The sequence below is a fragment of the Jaculus jaculus genome, chromosome 3 (assembly GCF_020740685.1).
Source record: "Jaculus jaculus isolate mJacJac1 chromosome 3, mJacJac1.mat.Y.cur, whole genome shotgun sequence".
In the NCBI taxonomy this organism is placed as follows: Eukaryota; Metazoa; Chordata; class Mammalia; order Rodentia; family Dipodidae; genus Jaculus; species Jaculus jaculus.
In genome coordinates this window covers 168281842-168301059 of record NC_059104.1, presented here as the reverse complement: position 1 = coordinate 168301059, position 19218 = coordinate 168281842, and the positions used below count along the sequence as shown (strand labels likewise).

The following is a 19218-nucleotide window of genomic DNA, read 5'->3' as shown; positions in this document are numbered from 1 at the left end:
CCAGGCCATGTTCCTCTGACCTCAGATTCTCAAGGAGATCCTTAACCGCCTCTCGCGACTATACACAGTTGGCAAAGGCAATTTGAAGTAGGTGACCCCCATCCCTGCCTAGTGAAGGTGATAGACTTTCTGGACCTTAGGAATGGCGGCATAGAGGACAAGGCAGTGGGGACAACAGCTGGGGACCTCTAGGCAAATGACAGGTATGGCCAACAGGCCCCTGTCTACTATCCTTTTGGAACTCCAGTAAGACCTGGGTGGGGAGAGATGGGAGCTGGGGGTGCTGCTAGTTGACCCTGGGCTTCCGTAGGGCCCTGTCAGGGAGGCTGGAGGCCTGAGTTCAGGTCCCACTTCATCCACTGACCACAGTGAGACACAGGAAGACATCACTTTTCTTGAGTCTCTACGTCCTCCTTTGTAAGTGTGGGTAAATCCTGTTTTGTTCCATGTAAGTGAAGTCATGAGCCATAAAAAGATCTTTGGTTCACCTGGAGAGATAGATGGCTTAGTGGTTAAGGTGCTTGCCTGCAAAGCCAAAGGACCCAGGCTTTTTTTTTTTTTAATATTTTATTTATTTGAGAGGGAGAGTGAGCAAGCAAGAGAGAGAGAGAGAGAGAGAGAGAGAGAGAATGGACATGATGTCAGGGCCTCTAGCCACTGCAAAGGAACTCCAGATACATGTGCCACCTAGTGCATCTGGCTTTACATGGGTACTGGGGAATCAAACTTGGGTCCTTAGGTTTAGCAGGCAAGCCCCTTAACCACTAAGCCATCCCTCCAGCCCAGGACTCAGTTTTAATTTCCCAAGACCCACATAAGCCAGATGCACATGTGTCTGAAGTTCATTTGCAGCGGCTAGAGGCTCCTGGTCCATCCCTCTCTCTCTCTGCCTCTTTCTCTCTCTCTCCCTCTCTCAAATAAATAAATAAAAATTTTAAAATCTCTGGCATTACAAGGAGTTGAATATGTGGGCAGAATAAATGATCGATTTGTTTTTAATTGTAAAGGTTAGGCCTTCTGAGATCGCGGGCCAAGTTGGCAGTCTAACTGCAGTCTTGGATGCCCCTGGAGGCGAGGATGTTGAGGTGTTTAACGCTGGTGGCAGCAGGAACTGGAGAAGGAGTGGTAGCCTGGAGCCAGACCCTGGCTTTCAGTTCCAGCTTTGTTACTAACCCCTCTGAGCCTTCAGAAAAATCACTGCTGATGCTCTTCCCTGAACTCATTTCCTCTCTGTGAGATGGTGGACAACAGCGAGGGCCCCAGGCTCCTGGGCAAGTGCTCTGAAGCTCCAGTGACCAAACCCCTGGCTAACTAAGGTTAGTCCCCAGTGCCATGAAGCCATCAGAGGAGATTCTTAAAAGCTATTGGGTGTGTGTGTGTGTGTGTGTTCTGGAGAGATGGCTTAGTGGTTAAGGTGCTTGCCTGTGAAGCCTAAGGGCCAGGTTCGATTCCCCAGTACCCACGTAAGCCATACGCACAAGGTTGCACATGCCTCTGGAGTTCATTTGCAGTGTCTGGAGGCCCTGGTGTGCCCATTCTCTCTCTCTCTCAAGTAAATAAATAAGTGAAATATTTTTTAAAACCTTGAAAAAAAAAAAAAAGCTATTGTAGGGGGCTAGAGAGATGGCTCAGAGGTTAAAAGTCCTTGCCTGGCATCCCAGGTTTGAATTCCCAATACCTATGGAAAGCCAGATGCACAAAGTAGTGCACGCATCTGGAGTTTGTTTGCAGTGGCAGGAGGCCCTGGCAGGTGCCTGTTCCCTCTCTCACTCACACACGCACACACACACACACACACACACTCACTCTCTCTATGTTTGCAAGCAAATAAATAATAATAAAAATTTTTTTAAGCTGTTGTATTTGGGGTCTTGGGATAAGGTCACTGCGGCAGACAAGGGCCTGGCCGAGGAAGCAGAGGGCAATCTCCTTGGCTCTGAAGACAAACCACCATGAGGTCTAGGTTTCTGGCCCTGCTTCCACTCATCTAGAGTCAGAATGAGGGGGCCAGCCTTGCAAAAAAAAAAGCCTGGGGAGCACACGGGAGACTGGATGTGAACACAACAGGCCTGGCTGAGGGGTGACGTAACTTTATTAATATATAATAACAAAAACAATAGAGTTCATATCTGCAACTGTTTAGGTTCTCGTTATAAGGTCTTTGTCACTTTGTCTGGACTGGCTGTGACTTTCAGCTCCGAAGTCTGGGCTAGGAAGACATTCCAGTGACCTGCAAGGAGGGAAGCAGAACAGAGCAGGCTGTGTGTGTGGGGGTGCGCACGTCCATGCAGAGATGGGGAGCAGTTACAGGGTTTCCCAGGGACCGTGTGGGCCAGGGTCAGAGCCCTCTGGGCAGAGTTGATTTCCCTCATCATACACTTGTGCGTGACCCAGTCTTCAAACACCCTGCATTTTGGGGCTGGGCCGGTCCTGCCTGACTCCTGTGCGTCCTCTCCCCCAAGCCCCTCTCAAAGCCCCACCTGGACTCATCTTCCTGAGGGTGAGCAGAGCGCAGCAAGGGTGCCAAATGCTTTGGGAAGGCCTCAGGGCAGATGGGCAATAGACGGGGGAGCAGGCAGCACCAGGGGTTGGGGATTCAGACTCACCCCCAGCGCCCCATCTCCCCTCAATGTCAAGACCAAAGCCAGCTGCTCCACTTCACCTTCTGTCTCCCATTACGGGTTGGGAAATCTCTGGCCCAACCACCCACTGGATTCCTATGCTGGGAACTGACGTCTGTGGCCTGACAGTTCCGAATCCCCCCTACCCCCCACCCTCCTGGCACCAGCAGCTTGGGAACTCCCCCAAAAGGTCCCGCCTTGTCCTGGCTCTCCTCCCCAGCTCCATTCCTCAGCCCAAGGTCCCACCTTCGTGGGTGCCAGTGAGCAGCCGGAAGTTCTGTGCCTCTTTCTGGAAGTCTTGCTTCTGGACTCTCTTGATCTGAATCAAGTGGAAGATTCCTGAAGGCAGAGACAAAGGCATGAGGCGGGAAGACAGGACTCATCAGTGAAGTAGACTCAGAATTAACCTGGCCACCTCCCTCCCTGCCCCCATTCTGATCAGACAACGAACCCAGTGGAATAAATACATCTGCTCTTGCTTCCAGCCTGTTCTCCTGTCCCGCTGTCCTTCTCACTCCTACCTGGTTGTCTTGTCTGGGTCACTACACTAGACCCTCCCCGACCCCGCTAAAAAGTAACCCTAGGGGTGGTCGTTGGAGATGTGTATGTGGCTCTTGTCACCAGCACTGTCTGCTCACCACAGTGCAGGGAGGGAGGGAGAGAAGGAAGAGACGAGAAAGAAGGGAGGGCTGGTCCATGTAGACCCATCAAGCTTTTCTCTGGCATAGAACACAAGATAAAAATCCACAGCCGCGCTTATTCAGACACCAAAACACGTGGAGCGATCGTGCCTCCAGTGTGGCCCGGCTGGGACGCTCGCAGCGCCCTGAGGAGGCCAGGCATTTACAAATGCAGGTTCTCCTGCTGCTGTCTTCCACATCTACAGTGCCTGCTCATCTACCAAGTCTAGGATGGGACACAATCTTCTTCTGAAGTAGTTAGAACATTCTCCTTGGGGCACCTATAGCACTTGGGTTCTGTTGACCATCGTGCCCATTTAAAAGGTGCCATCATTATGCCTATTCCTGCCAACTAGCAGACTTGGTTCTAAGCTTGATCCACATGAGACAAGTGGGATGGCTGAATTCCTGGATGGATGGATGAGTAGGTGAGTGGGTGGATGGATGGATGGATGAGTTGATGGGTGGATGGATGGTGGGTGGAAGGGTGGATCTGTGGGTGGATAAAGATACGAGTGTCCATCCAGTGAGGCTCTAAGAAGGAATGAGGTATTGGCTGGATCCCCTGGTGTTTGCGTCTCCTGGGGCTCTGGCACCACACGTGACACTGAGGCTCCGAGCACGTGGGTTATGTGATGGCACCAGTTGTTACCCACAAAGGCCTCTGGCCAGAAAGAACAGATGTAGCAGGGCCTCAGCGAGGCGGGCATGCTTTGAAGAGCACCAAGAACCACACCTGTGCCTGGGACACTTAAGGGGGCCCGTCAGGGGGAAGAGAAACCATGGATCCTGGGACCGAGTTTCGGGACTCTGGAAATAGTTAGCACTGTCTTCAGAGTTCCAAGCCACATGCCAAGGACCGGCGCATAGCTCCAAAGGCCTGGTGTCAGCGTCACAGTGGCAAGCAGCAAGTACAGTGGGTTGAGGACAAGTCCCACACAGACTTGCCACTGCACACTCGTACACGGACTGAGGGCAGCTGAACCCTGTGGTGCCAAGGGCAGAGATGGCGCTTCTGGGCGAGTTCCAAGCAACAGGCCAGTTTAGCTCACCGTAAAGTCAGACTTCTCTGGGCTGAGCAGTTTAGGGCTGGGACAGAGGTACGTGCTGTGGTAGGCAGGGCAGAGACCACCAGGAGGCTATGGAGGGCAGTGTGGGAGGTTCTTTCCTAGAAAGGCTTGTAATTGAGGTCCTTGCGGTTGTTTCTTTTTTTAAAAAAATATTTTATTTTACTTATTTATTTGAGAGAGAGAGAACGGGCACACCAGGGCCTCCAGCTACTGCAAATGAACTCCAGATGCATGCACCCCCTTATGCATCTGGCTTACATGGGTCCTGGGGAATTGAACCTGGGTCCTTTGGCTTTGCAGGCAAGTGCCTTAACTGCTAAGCTGTCTCTCTAGCCCTCTGAGGTTGTTTCGACCCAGAAACTCCAGGCCCTTAAGTCAGCTCTGGCCAGATTCCGGTGCCTGGAGCTGACCCAGGTATTCTGACCTAATGGAGGTTCAGTGGCCAGAGCTGACCTTGTGTCCATCCCCCTGACACTGATCCCTTGGGAGGGCTTGTTTTGACTCCTATGGTCTGGGGTAGAGGGAAGGATGGGCACTGAGGCAACCCAGGGGGCCAGCGGCTGGGGAGCACTGGTAGGGATGGGTCAGGACGGAAGGGCCTGGCTGGCCTGGTCTAACTGAAGAGTTCCTCCCACCTTCACCTCACTTCTTTTCTACTGGGCCCCGGATGATGAGATGGGAAACAAGGCCCTCTCCGTCCTCCTCCATTCCATTCGGGCCCTCCTTGGCCTTCTGCAGGCATCTCCCTAAAGGCACAAGGTCACCTTTGTGGAGGGGGCCCTGGGAACAGTCATTCCTGGCTTTGAGGTTTTTGCTTTACTGTTTAACCACTGTGACTTTGAGCAAGTCATTGGACTTCTCAGACTTAGTTTTCTTTTCCCTTTTTCTTATTCCCCCCCCCCCCAATACTTTATTTCAGAGAAAGACAGAGAGAGGGAATATGAGTGTGCCAGGGTCTCCAGCCACTGCAAGGGAACTTCAGACGCATGGTGCATCTGACTTTCCGTAGGTACTAGAGAATCGAACCCGGGTGCTTTGCTTTTGCCAGCAAGCACTTTAACCATTAAGCCATCTTTCCAGCCCTCTTTTCACTTTTAAACTCTTTCTTTCCTCCCTTCCTTTGTCCCTCCGTCTCTCTCTCCCTCTGAGGTCTCATATAGCTCAGGCTGACCTCAAGCTTTCAAAGGAGCTAAGGATGGCCTTGAACTTCTGATCCTCCTACCTCTACCTCCCAAGTGCTAAAATTACAGGTACGTGCCATGATGCCTGGTTTTACTCAGTACTGGGGGTCAAACCCAGGCAAGCACTCTATCAACTGAGTTATATCCTTAGCATCTCAGGTTCAGTTTTCCTATGCAAAAGATGTTTTAATATGATACATACCCTTGGCTTTCTCATGGGTTAACTGATAATACTGCACATGTTGCCCGAGGCGTACAGATCACAGTGCACACGGCCACTCCTGCCATCCTGTCTGTAAAGCTCCCTCGGGCTCTTGAAGGTCCTTCCACCTCTCTGAGCCTCAACTTCCTCATCTGTATAATGGGGACAATAATACCTACCCCTCAGGGTTGGAGGGGATCAAATGATATCGAAAGCATGGAAGCACTTTGCAAACTCTAAAGTGCTACACACACTAGATGTTATTATCATTGTCCCTCATTGTTATTACCTCCCCTCTTCCTCTTCCACCCCATGTCCCTAACCAAACCCACTGGAGGAAGAAAGCAGCCTTGTCACTTAATTCATATCCAGAGTTGAGTTTGGGGTTGGAGAGATGGCTTAGTGGTTAAGGTGTTTCTCTGGAAAGCCAAAGGACCCAGGTTCGATTCCCCAGGACCCACATAAGCCAGATGCGCAAGGTGGCGCATGCATTTGGAGTTTGTTTGCAGCAGCTAAAAGCCCTAGTGCGCCCATTCTCTCTCATAAATAAATAAATAAATAAATAAAATACAACAGAGTTGAGTTTGGATGATGGCTTAATAATTCTGCCTGGAGGGCACGCAAGTGCCTTAACCACTAAGCCGTCTCTCCAGCCTGGGACTGGCTTTTTGTGCCTTGGCCTGCATTTTTGCAGGCAGTGTGGCTGGGCCGGGTTGGGGAGGGGTTCCGTCAGGACCCACTCCACACACTGTTGCTTTAAAGTTGAGTCACAACACCAATCTCACAGTTAACCCGCTTGTCCATGAAATCTCTTCGACCTTCGCTGAGTGACACGAGTAATTTCAGACATGTACTTTGATGTCACTATGCAGTGGAGTGACAGGATCCACTGAAGAGAAAAGGCCAGGTGAAACTAGACTCCTCTTGCCTGGGAAGATGTCCCCTCTGGGGTGCTGAAATCCTACCATTGGCCTGAGAGATTTCATCAGGGGCGGCTCCTTGCAGGGTGCAGTAACCCTTTGTGCCCAGGAGAGGGAGTACGTGGAGGCCTTGCCTTCTCAGAGGGAACGAGCTTATCAGAACTGTCAGAGCATCTCAGATGGAGTAGGTGAGTTCCCTTCCTCTGGAATCAGGGACTTACAGTACCTGATTGATAAAACATCCTTAAGGCCCTTGTGAGGTCTGAGGACAGGAAAGGGACAGGCCAGAGGTACGCCCAGGTGGGAGCAGGAGCTGGTCCCTCACCTTTCACCAGCTTCCAGAGGTAGATCTCCACCTGGTCGGAGGCTTCGTGCTCAAGGGCAAAGCGGTGCAGGCTGTCTGGGCTTGGGGACACTGCTGTGTGAACAAAGACCTGGGCCGGCACCTTGGGACATCTGGTAGAACGAATCTCACTGTGGTCAGGGTCTGCTCTGTCCTCTGAGAAAAGGAGTTTAAGACATGTTCAGTTAATATTAGCAATTCCTCTAGAAGGTTCCAGTGTTTTAATATGTTATGACTCCATGGAGTTCAGAACATCATCTCTGAGTCCATGTCTATGCCAGGAGCCTTTGAGTCTATCACATAGATGGTTCCTTTTGCTGGGCATGGAAGCGCACGACTTTAATCCCAGCACTAAGGAGGACGAGATAGGATCACTGTGAGATGGAAGCTAGTCTGAGTCAGTTCAGCCTGGGCTAGAGCGAGACCCCACCTCGAAAGACTAAACAAACAAACAAATAAATAAAGCCTGACACTCTCCTGTGTTTCAAGCGGTCTGGGCACCCGGTGTCCTGGGGCTGAGTGCAAGCGCTGGAGGTCTGAGAGGTTCACGAGGCCCCATCACTCCTCCTACCTGGACAGATCTTGCAGCATTTCCCTTCCACTTTCTCGGGGTGTTGGCAGGGGTACTCGCTGGGGCAGATCATGCGCTGGCAGTCCAGGCGGCCATCCTGACATGTGCAAAGGATGCAGGGCAGGGGGCCAAAGGAGCGGAGGGCCGGGTGCCACACGTCCCCGTGGGAGTACGTCCTCCCACTGTGCACGCAGGCTGGAACAAGGAGGACGGGGAGGGCGGGGGGGTCAGTGTCTCCAGCCCATCAGTGTGAGGAGTGGGTCCTGGCGGAACCCCTCCCCAACCCGGCCCAGCCACACTGCCTGCAAAAATGCAGGCCGAGGCACAAAAAGCCCAGGTCCCAGGCTGGAGAGACGGCTTAGCGGTTAAGGCACTTGCCTGCAAAGCCAAAGGACCTCGGTTTGATTCCCCAGGACCCACATAAGCCAGATACACGAGGTGGTGCATGCGTCTGCAGTTCGTTTGCAGTGGCTGGAAGCCCTGGCACACCCATTCCCTCTTTCTCTCTCTCTCACACTCTGCCTCTTTCAAATTAATAAATAAAAATTAAAAAATATATATATATATTTTTAAATATTTTTAATATTTTTTGTTTATTTATTTGAGAGCAACAGACACAGAGAGAAAGACAGATAGAGGGAGAGAGAGAGAGAATGGGCACGCCAGGGTTTCCAGCCTCTGCAAACGAACTCCAGACGCATGCACCACCTCGTGTATCTGGCTAACATGGGACCTGGGGAACCGAGCCTCGAACCGGGGTCCTTAGGCTTCACAGGCAAGCTCTTAACCGCTAAGCCATCTCTCCAGCCCAATAAAAATAAAATATATATATTTTTAAAAGCCAGTCCCCTGTCTCTGTTATTTCCCCTTCTCAGCACCTCAGGTCTTACTGAAGATAGAGCCCTCTTGCCTCAGGAACAGGGCCTTACCTGTTACTGTGCTATCCCTGACCTCGCTGTCCCCAGGTCACTTACATTGCCTCTTCTACAGCCTGCCTACCCTAACATGTGCGCCCCAAGATCAACTGTTACCACTAGGCAGCCCTGCCCTTTGCCCGCCACACCGTCTCGTCTGCACAGCAGCTCAGAGCCAGTAGCCCCATTGCTGTTCTTCTGCCACTTGAGAAGCCCCACTGTGAGTCCCTGTCCTCCCCGATTGCAGCTTAGCTGCCCCTGGCCCATCCCCACCGCCCTCCCGCAGCCCCTTTGGCAGATTTCCCTTCTGCCCCGTCCTCAGTCTGATGGCAGAGGCAAGAAAAAGACTGTTAGGTTTTCCCCGCTTCCTAGTAACGACATTGCAGGTGCTTGGGAAACAGAGGCAGGAGGAGCCCAATGCTGGAGCTGAGCTGGAGCGCACAGCGAGACTCCCCAAACCCCCAACATCAAAACCAGGACTGGCTCTCTCTCTCTGACTCAATGCTCGGAGCACCTCGAGGTTGTCATCTGTCAAATAGGGGCCAGGCCCCGTGGCCTCCAAGGGCATGCTCAGTTTTGATAGATTTACAAGGTAAGCTCATGGCCAGGTTGATATTGGGGAGCCAGAGTGGCGGGTATAGGAGGTAAGCGCAGTTGGGGCCCCTTCCCCATTCATAGACTGGAGGAGGGTCCTGTCCCACCTTTCTTAGGTTTCTCCTTGAGGACAATCTTGACAGTTGTGCTGCCTGCCCCCTTGGGTCGGAAGTGGTGAGGGATGAAGCCCAGAGGAGAGCTGAGGCCAGTGGGGGGTGGAGTGCCTGGACCTCTTCTCCTTCCGTCCCCCGGACATGGCTCCTGGGGATGTCTCTGCAAATGGCAGGAAGGATGCTAATGTGACTGAACGAGACAGATCATAGACGGGGCTACAAGCCAGTCTGCAGCAGGAGTCCCGAAGAGTGGAAAGCTGACTTTCCAGTGAGGTGTGTGTGGGGGGGGGGGGGCGGGTGTGCGCACAGACTCTGGATAGAACCATCTGGATGGGTTCCAAGACCTATTCAGACAACAGATCTTGGAAAACTTTCAGAGGATAGGGATTTGGCAATGTAGCCTCCACCAAACCTTTCCCAGGCAGGCCTTGTCGGAGCTAAGCCTTAAGGCTGGGGTGGGCAGAGGGTCATAAGGTAATCGGGGATATTGAACACTTAATGCTTGGGGCTGGGGAGATGGCAGACCAGAGTTCAAATCCTCAGCACCCACATAAAGCCAAGTGCAAAGTGATGGACCCCTCTGTAATTCCAGTGCTGCTTGATGCTTACAGCAATGTCAGGCCGAGCTGGGGGATTCTGAAGCTTGTGGGACTTGAGAGTGCGAGAGAGGGAGAGTGAGAAAGAGGGAGAGAGAGAGAGACACCTTATCTCCAAAATAAAAGGTGGAAGGAGAGTGCCAACACCCCAAGGTTTTCCTCTAATCTCCACATGCACACTTACACATGCATGGCCAAACATACACACTACACACACACAAATAATAATAATAACAATTAATAATAGAAAAAAACAATGCTAAGAATTGAATAAGAAGAGTGAGGTGAGAGAAAAAAAAGAAAAGTGAGGTGATGGGACAACAGAATGGAATTCTGAAGATTCCAGAAAGTCCCAGAATACACCAGGATGGAGAAGCTAAGAGCTGGCTTCATACAGAGACAAAAGATCTTCAGAACTCAGGTGTTCTTTCCTAAATTCCCGGAACCCAGGATCCCAAGCCCCTTTGGGGTCTCAGTGTGGCTGACCCAGAGGACAAAGGAACGGTGTGGACAATAACTGCTGTGGCCTGCTTGAGAGTTATGCAGCTATTGGTCTTGTGTGGCAGCTCCTGTCCCAGCCTGGCCGCAGAGCGCACTCTCACCCCACGCTGTGACTGTGCAGGGTCCTCTTCCTCTGACCTCTCACTTGCTCCGTCTGAAAACTCAAGAGGAAGATGGGTCAGCCTTGCGGCCATGGCCTTGAGGCCTCCAACTATAGGATCTGCCCCAGCCTACCCACAGGCCTTATACCTCACAGAGTGGGGGTGTGGGGAAAGCTTACTTCCACCTCACCTTTATAACCTCTCCTCTCCCGGCTGAATTCTTAAAGTTTCCACAAGTGGTTTGCATCAGCAGTGACCTACTGATCACAATTGGGACTGATCTGCAAGGCTGAGCCTCTTGTTTAGTTGTTTAATTTTCTTTTCTTTCTTTTTTTTGTTTTCAAGGTAGGGTTTCACTCTAGTCCAGGCTGACCTGGAATTCACTATGGAGTCTCAGGGTGGCCTTGAACTCATGATGATCCTCCTACCTCTGCCTCCCGAGTGCTGGGATTAAAGGCGTGCGCCACCGTGCCCGGCTTTTGTTTAGTTTTTATTGAAGTCACCACTCGGGGACTGGGCATCTCTGCAGTGCCCATCAGGGATGGCCTAGGATCCCAGGATCCCGGAAGCCCATGCCTAAGCATGCACGGCTATTCAATCCAGCTGGATGTGATGTCACCAGGCCATGGTTTTCACCACATATTACTAGGGTCCTACTCTCCAGCCCCTCCAGGCAGAGCCAGAGGCCTCTCTGGGGTGACACTCGCTGGGAGCCAGCACATACACCCCGCTGCTTCCTGCCGCGCTGAGCACAATTCTCTCTCCCAGCTCCTTGCCTCACTACACCACGCGGTTCGCACTGCACGTTCCTGCTTCCCAGTCCCAGAGCACAGGAGTCAGACTTGGAAATCACCGAGGTCAAGATGGCTCAGTGGTTAAGAGCATTTCCTGCGCAAGCACAAGGGCCCGAGTTTGACACACGGTATCCAGACAAACAGCTGGTGGAGGCCACACATGTCTATAGTCCCAGTCCCACAGGGGCACAGAGACATGAGAATCATAGGAACATATGAAAAACAAACAAACAAACAAATAAAGAGGGGCTGGAGAGATGGCTTGGCAGTTAAGGCACCTGCCTTTGAAGCCTAAGGACCCAGGTTTGATTCCACAGATCCCACATAAGCCAGATGCATATGGCGGCACATGCATCTGGAGTTCATTTGCAGTGGCTAGAGGCCCTGGTATACTATTTTCTCTCTCTTTCTCTCTCCAATGAATAAATATATAAAAATAAAAATTTTAGGGCTGGAGAGATGGCTTAGCGGTTAAGCGCTTGCCTGTGAAGCCTAAGGACCCCGGTTAGAGGCTCGATTCCCCAGGACCCACGTTAGCCAGATGCACAAGGGGGCTCACACATCTGGAGTTCGTTTGCAGTGGCTGGAAGCCCTGGCGTGCCCGTTCCCTTTCTATCTGTCTCTTTCTCTCCCTCTCTCTCTGTCACTTTCAAATAAATAAATAAAAAAATGAACAAAAAAAATTAAAAAGAAATAAAATAAAAATTTTAAAATATAGAAAAAAAAACTCAGCAAGCTCCAGGATCAGTAAGGGACTCTGTCACAAATGAACAGGTGGACGAGCACAGGAGCAGGACATCCAACATTTGGCTCTGGCCACTGCAGGTGAGTTCCTGGAACACCACATAGGCACAGACACAGGCGTCCACCACACACACGTACATACCTTACCAGCAAAAAAAAAAAAAAAAAAAAAAAAGGCTGGCAAAATCATCAAAGCCAACCTCGTAGTGGGCATGGCACAGCTGATGCCCAGAGAGGGCAAAGAATTTGTGGCACCACATGCAAGGACCAGAACTGGAGTGTGCCTTCCAAAATGCCACTACCTGGGGCTCATTCCACTGGGAAGCACTTCTCCGCCTGAGCGCTACCTCCTCCCGGAAGGACAGGGACAGTCTAGTGGCTTCTCTCTGCTCAAGTCCAGCCTGCCCTTCACCGGCCCTTGCTCTGGCCTCAGTTTGATGCGGAGATTTTCGACTCGACTCCGGGAGGCCCACCCTGTGCCCCACTCTTTCATGCAGACAGGAGGAGACGTGGTGCCAGTGTTTGCCCTTCTCAGCCTCATTGAATTGTAGGGACTGCGCCCAATCATTGCAGGCTGTGTGGGAGCACCCCTTTTGCTCCTACCAACTTACTGCCCTCAGCCTTGATCAACCCAGCAGCACCTCTTGGCCATGTCCACATCCATGCCTCCCCCATCCCTCTGCCTGGTGCTCCCAGGGCTGGCTGGCACCTGTGTATCCATGGGCACTGGGGCACTCAGGGAATTGATGGCTGTGGGGTGAGCCTGGGCTAGGGGGAGTTGATGAATAGTGGATAGCCTTCCCCTTGTTTCTCTCCCACCCCCGGACTTCCCTGAGAAAACGTTCCCTCTCCCCATCGTGAGCTTCCTGCGATTGCAATAATGCCAGACGTGGCATAGCAGTTTCTGCCGTGGGCATCCGGGCTAAGTCACTAAGACCCCGCAGGAAGGGACCATGTGTGCCAGTGGCGACTGTCCCCGAGGCCCCTCCCAACAGTCCATGAGGTCACTGCTGTGGGGACCTGGCAGACGCTGGGGCAGACTCACCTTTGCAGGTCTGGCAGCAAGAGTCGGGCAGCGGGAATGGGGCAGGGCAGCCGGGCTCAGGGCAGGTCATGAGGCCGCAGTAGATCTGGCCCTCCTGCAGACAGAGCACACAGGGCTGGGGATGAGTTCTGGAGAGGACCAGTCTGGTGGGGCGGGGGTGCGGGGGGCGGCCTGGAGAGCAAAAGGCTTCGAAGTCTCCCCTGACGGACAGCGCAACATGTGGCTCTTTGGAAAAGGCTCAGCCAGTTTAGGAGGGTGCCCTGGACCTCCCATTTCCACTTCAGGCCCTGAAGAAAACCTCAGTGTCTCCTTCCTCAGGCTCTCTTGGCAATCTGAGAGGTGGGCTTCTTCCCATCATACAGATGAGGGGAGCGAGGGAGGATTGTGCTATCCAATTATAATTAGAGATCGTAGAGAGGAGGGACCAGAGCTAAGACGGCAGGCTTTTCCTACTGAAATCACTGTCCTGGGTCAGGAGGAGGGACACTGCATGGGTTGACACCCGAACTTAGGCTCTTAAAGAAAAGCCTCTGGCCCCCAACTTTAGGACCTTCCTGTAAATCCAAGACTGCAGGGCACAGGGCTCTTTGTGAGGTTCGTGGTGGGGGCAAGAGCCTCTGCTTGGACTTCTCTCTGGGCCGAAGTTTTGTGTGCTGAGGAGCACACCCCTTTGTTGTGAAGGTCAGCTGGGCGCATGTCTATGAAAACCAGCAGTTCCTACAGGAAGTGAGATGATCCTGGATCCTCTTTTCTCCTCCCCATGAGACTAAGAAACAAGGATTGTATTTCCTGAGGAGAGGCCAAGAGTCAAGCCAGTTCCATAAACCAAGGTGAAAAGAAAGGAGGGGAGCCACACATCCAGGGAGATTGCACAAAGGAACCACTAGAATGATCTACCAGCCCACCCCCGTTTCGGCCTCTTCCCATGGCCTTGTCCTAATCCAGGCATCTCCCTTCACGGGAAGCAGCCTGCTACAGGGAAAAGAACATGGGGTTGGGGCATAAAGCAAGCCACTTAGCTGTTCTGAACACCAATGTGCTCATCTAAAAGTCAGGGCAAGGGAGATCCCTCTCCTGGGCCACTGGGACACCGTGTGTAGACGTGGTGGAATGATACTCCAGAGCACATCAAGATGCTCAGGCCCTGCAAACAGCAGTCGCTCAGTAGACTGGTAGGCAGTCTCTCCATGAGGGTACGTTGCTCCCTCTGACACATGGACACTTTCGGAGTCAGAGCGTCCCACTAATGGGAAGGGACAAGAGGGGAGGCAGGCCTGAAGAAATAACTCCCCAGGGTCATACAGGGAATCAAATCCTGTCCCTCTTTCCTCTGGAATGAAACCGTCTCTCCTGGAGGAGGGAAGCTCGCCAAACTTCCAAGGCGTTGAAAAGCCCGAAAGTTACAAGATCAGCTGGGGAGATGACTTGGCAGTTAAAGGCATTTGCTTGCCCTGCTTCCCTGGTTCGAATCCCCAGGACCCATGTGAAACCAGAGGCACAAAGTGGAGCTTGTGACTGGAGTTCATGTATAGCAGCAGAGGTCCTTCTAGGCCCATAGTATTTCTGTCTTCCTCATTCTCTCTCTCTCTCTCAAATAATTAAAATACATTCTAAAATTTTAATATATAAAGTTAAACATGGAACACACTCTTCAATATTTATCTATTTATTTATGTCCCTGGCCCTCCTCTGACCACAAGCAGGGGGAGTCTACACAACTCCAGATTAAATCCTGTTTGCTACTGTCAGGCTCTGTCTGTCCCAGGACTGAAAGATCATTCAGGAATTCATTCTGCATTGACCACAGGTGTCCTCTGTTTACAGGCCCTGGTCCAGGAACAATAGAGGACACCAAGTCAAAATAAATGAATAGGGCAGGAGAGATGGCTTAATGGTTAAGGTGCTTGCCTGCAAAGCCAAAGGGCCCAGGTTTGATGTCCCAGGACCCATATAAGCCAGATACGCAAGGTGGCGCATGTGTCTGGAGTTCATTTGCAGCAATTGAGGCTCTGGTGCACTCATACCCTCTCCTCCCTTTCTCTCTCTCTCAAATAAATTAATAAAATAATTATAAAAAAATAAGTGGGGGCTAGAGAGATATCTTAGTGGTTAAGGCGCTTGCCTCCAAAGCCAAAGGACCTCGATTTGATTCCCTAGGACCCACGTAAGCCAGATGCACTAGGTGGCACATGCATCTGAAGTTTGTTTGCAGTGGCTGGAGGTCCTGGCATGCCCATTCTCTCTCTCTCTCTCTCTCTCTCTCTCTCTCTCTCTCTCTCTCTCTCTCTCGGCCTCTTTCCCTTGCTTAAATAAATAAATAAAAATAAATAAAATAAATGGGAATATTCTCTCCTGTTGAGGAGTGCAGTGTCCACTGGGTGAGGGACAAAAATGGGCCATTGTCAGTACCCAGGAACCCATGCTGTCAGAAGTCTGGGAGGGTGTGGAGATCTACAGAAAGGCCTCCTCACTTAGCTAGACACAGAACATTCTGGACCCCAGATGACCCCTTCCCTCCAGGCTCCCTCGTTCTTGTTTAAGTGCTACCTCTCTATCGCTGTGCTCTTGGCTGGTGGGACACACGCTTGGGTCGCGGGGACAATAGGAAGTCTTACTGTACAGCTGCAGAGGACACACTGATTGGGCAGGCGGGAGGGGAACAGCTCCCGGGCACCGAAGATCTCCCCGTGTTGGTATGTGGTTCCGTTGTGCTGGCAGGACTTTGGGGGAGCCTGGAGTCCAGAGGGGGTATGTGGCTCTGCAGGTGGGGAGAGGCAGGAGAAAGAAGAAAATGAGGTTTTGCAAGGTTTTAAGATCTTTGCCAGGGCTGGAGAGATAGCTCAGTGGTTAAGGCACTTGCCTGCAAAGCCGAAGAACCCAGGTTCAATTCCCCAGTACCCATGTGAGGCCAGATGCAAAAGGTGGCGCATGCGTCTAGAGGTCGTTTGCAGTGCCTGGAGACCCTGGTGTGTACATTATCTCCCTCCCTGCCTCCTCCTCCCACCTCTTCCTCTCTTTCTCTGTCAGATAAATAAAAAATTTTTAAAAATCTTTGCCAGAATTAAGCAGGCTACTTTTCTGAAGATTTGGATTTCCCCCCTCTTGGCATTTAAAAGAGCCATCTTTGGTTTTCCCAGCCATTCCCCATGCCGGATGACCACGAGGCCCTGCTGACCCTGACGTCTGACTGCAAGCCTTCCTTCCACAGCCCCCGCCTCAGCAGAGATGCTCCTGAGTGTCTGAAGCCCACGAGGCTCCACCGAGCACCTCCCTGGCCAGGAACCAAGCGCTGCAGCTGGGGAAACCCGAGTTCCCCAGCTCATTGTCGCATTGTCAGAGAGTCAGCTGGGGCGATCGACCTCTCCTGTCCTTCACTGGCCACTGAGTTCATTTCCCCGCTACCTGCTGGTCAGTCCTCATCCTTCAGGATAGAGGAAGGCAGCCTCCCACCCTAGGACACCCCTTTTATTCCTTCACAATGCCTCCACTAAGTCCCCTTTCTGCCCCAGATCCCAGGCTAGGCACTGGGAATGAAATGATGACCAAGACTTAGCCCGGCCGTTAAGAAGCTCTCAAATGGGCTGGAGAGATGATGGCTCAGTGGTTAAAGGTGCTTGCTTGCAAAGCCTGGGTCCAGTCACCCCAGCACTCATGTAAAGCCAGATCCACTAAGTGGTGCCTACATCTGGAGTTTGCAGCAGCTAGGGGCCCTGGCATGCCCAGGTACTTTCTCTCCTTGCAAATAAATAAAAATTAAAAAAAAAAACAGACATTTAAAAAATATTTTATTTAAAGCTGGGTGTGGTGGCGCATGCCTTTAATCTCAGCACTTGGGAGGCAGAGGTAGGAGGATATCTGTGAGTTTGAGGCCACCCTGAGACTACAGAGTGAATTTCAGGTCAGCCCATGCTACAGTGAGACCTTACCTTAAACAAACAAACAAACAATACTTATTTGAGAGAAAGAGAGAGAGGGAGATTGAGAGAGAGAGAGAGAAAGGAAGAGAATGAGCATGGTAGGGCCTCCAGCCACTGATTGGGGAATCAAACCTGGGTCCTTAGGCTTTGCAAACAAGGACCTTAACTGCTGAGCCATCTCTCCAGCCCAACAAATGCTTCTTTTAAAAAGCTCCCTATCTGATGGGTAGAGAGAGATAAGGCATACAGCAAAGACGCAGTACTATGGTAAAGGCCACGGTGGCAAAACCACAGATGTTTGGACAGCCCAGAGGAGGAACCCTAACTTGGCCTGGGTGGGGGCGCTTCCTGAAGTACTGGCAGGGATGAGTACTTGAGGAAGAAGGTGGCACAGGGGCAAAATCCAGCCAGCTTGGAGAGGGAAGGACCCTGGGATAAAATGACAGCCTTTGCTCCCTCAGGGCAGCAGAGCCAGCGCTCTCTATGACCCATGTCACACCCACAGGCTGACAGACCCTGGGCTTCTACCTGCACGCATCCTCCACCACCGTGCACCAGCACAGCCTCGCTCCAGAGCCCAGAGTCAGGAGCCCCCTTTCTTCCCACTTGTTACTGGACATTGATTCTCACCTCGACATGTCTCCCTGCTTCTAAGTCGGGCCCCGCCTAGCTGCTCTTTCAAAGGCTACTTGGTCATGCTAGGTTCTTCTTGGCCCCTCGGACCTCTCTCTGCTGCTTCCTAGAATTGTAGTCTCACAGGATCCTAAAACTTTAAAATCATGGCGTCACAGACACTAGCATTAGACACCAAACTTTGGCATAGGGAGGACTCTCAGCGCACCAGGAGGACTCCCAGAGCACAGACATCAAGTCCTTTCGCCACGCCCAGTCCCAGGGCAGTTCACATGGAGGACTTCAAGGCTTGGACACAGCTAGAGTATGTTCACCCAGAGGCTAACACGCTGAAAGCTTGCTCCTCCTGTGGTGGGCTGGGCAAGCAGGTGACATAAAAGGTCCAAGTTGGTAGGTCACTGGGACACTGTCCTTGGAAGAGAACAGTACAGTCCTTGTGGGACCCTGGTTAGCCCTTCTGAGTGAGCTGTTCCTTACAAAGCGAGTCAACCTTATGCTCTGACCTCCTGCACACAGCCAGGTCCCCTTCCAGGTCCCTGTCACATTGTGATCCCCCCTGAGAACCCACCAGAGGCCGAGCTGATGGGGCCACCAGATCTTGAACTTGCAGCTTCCAAACCTGTGAGCTCAATAAACTTTTTTTTTTTCCTTTTCTGAATAAGTGCCCAGTTTGAGGCATTCTGTAGAAACCCACTCATTTAAAGGGTTTCAAGCCCAAGATCACCCACCTTCACTTCCCAGAATAGGTCGCCCCCCGCCCCCGCCACACCTCTGGCTGGCTAGAGAGCCTAGAGCCCAGGGGTGCAGTCTGCAGGCCAGGTCACCCCCATCTCCTGCAGCCAGGGTCTACTTCCGTCTCCTCTTGCCACGAGCGCCAACTTCAGCACCAGAAGTTCGCTGCTATCCCTGCCTGCCTGCAGGGATACTTGGGAGTACATGTGTGTCTCCACATCTCTGATGGGCAGAGATTGCCCCCTCCTCCTGGCATCTTTTTTGTTTGTTTGTTTGTTTTTTTGAGGTAGGGTCTCACTCTAGCTCAGGCTGACCTAGAATTCACTTATGGAGTCTCAGGGTGGCCTCGAACTCACGGTGATCCTCCTACCTCTGCCTCCCAAGTGCTGGGATTAAAGCATGCGCCACCACGCCCGGCTCCTCCTGGCATCTTTTCTCAGCAAGGGGCCTCCGTGGGCATTGAGGTGAAGGTCAGAGGGCAAAGAGGGGGTCAGTGTCAAAAGAGGAGGAGGAGGGGGCTTACTTACCCACACACCTGGGGCAGCATTGCTGCGGCTCCGTCACGGGATGCGGGCAGTGGATGGGTGGGCAGCGGAGGCGGTAACAGTTCACGTGGGCAGTCTGAAGGGGACACAGGAGTCAGCCCTGGTTCCAAGGAGCCACCGCCTCCCACCTATAGGGCTTCTCTCCCAAAGTGTCCACCTCAGCTGCAGAATTCCACTCTGTCATAGCCGGGATGGGATCAAAAACAAACTTAAGTGGGCTCAGTCCCTGTCTGCCCTTCCCACTAAGTGGCCTCACTCAGTTCACTCATTGCATCCGCTGTCACTCTGGGGAAGGGACACAGCCCGTTCATGGATGTCACTCAGATGACTGACTCCTTTAGGGGTGTGAGAAAAATAAATAAAAGCTTTGGAGAAGTTTTGATTATTGAGCTTAGTGTGTT

The 19218-nt window shown here is 52.0% G+C and overlaps 1 protein-coding gene across 1 annotated transcript in view; it reads right to left on the bottom strand.

Annotated features, from left to right (window-relative positions):
• Positions 1-2126: 2126 nt before the first annotated feature.
• Chrdl2 (chordin like 2) overlaps positions 2127-19218 on the bottom strand; it is a 36739-nt gene continuing 19647 nt past the window's right edge. Inside the window, exons 3-11 of the mRNA XM_045145829.1 lie at positions 18800-18893; positions 15606-15748; positions 12991-13084; positions 10408-10460; positions 9204-9369; positions 7589-7783; positions 7000-7173; positions 2868-2960; positions 2127-2230 (exon numbers count right to left, since the gene is read on the bottom strand). Coding sequence (XP_045001764.1) covers positions 2151-2230; positions 2868-2960; positions 7000-7173; positions 7589-7783; positions 9204-9369; positions 10408-10460; positions 12991-13084; positions 15606-15748; positions 18800-18893 — 1092 coding nt within the window. The 3' untranslated portion in view covers positions 2127-2150. The remainder of the gene's footprint in view (positions 2231-2867; positions 2961-6999; positions 7174-7588; positions 7784-9203; positions 9370-10407; positions 10461-12990; positions 13085-15605; positions 15749-18799; positions 18894-19218) is intronic.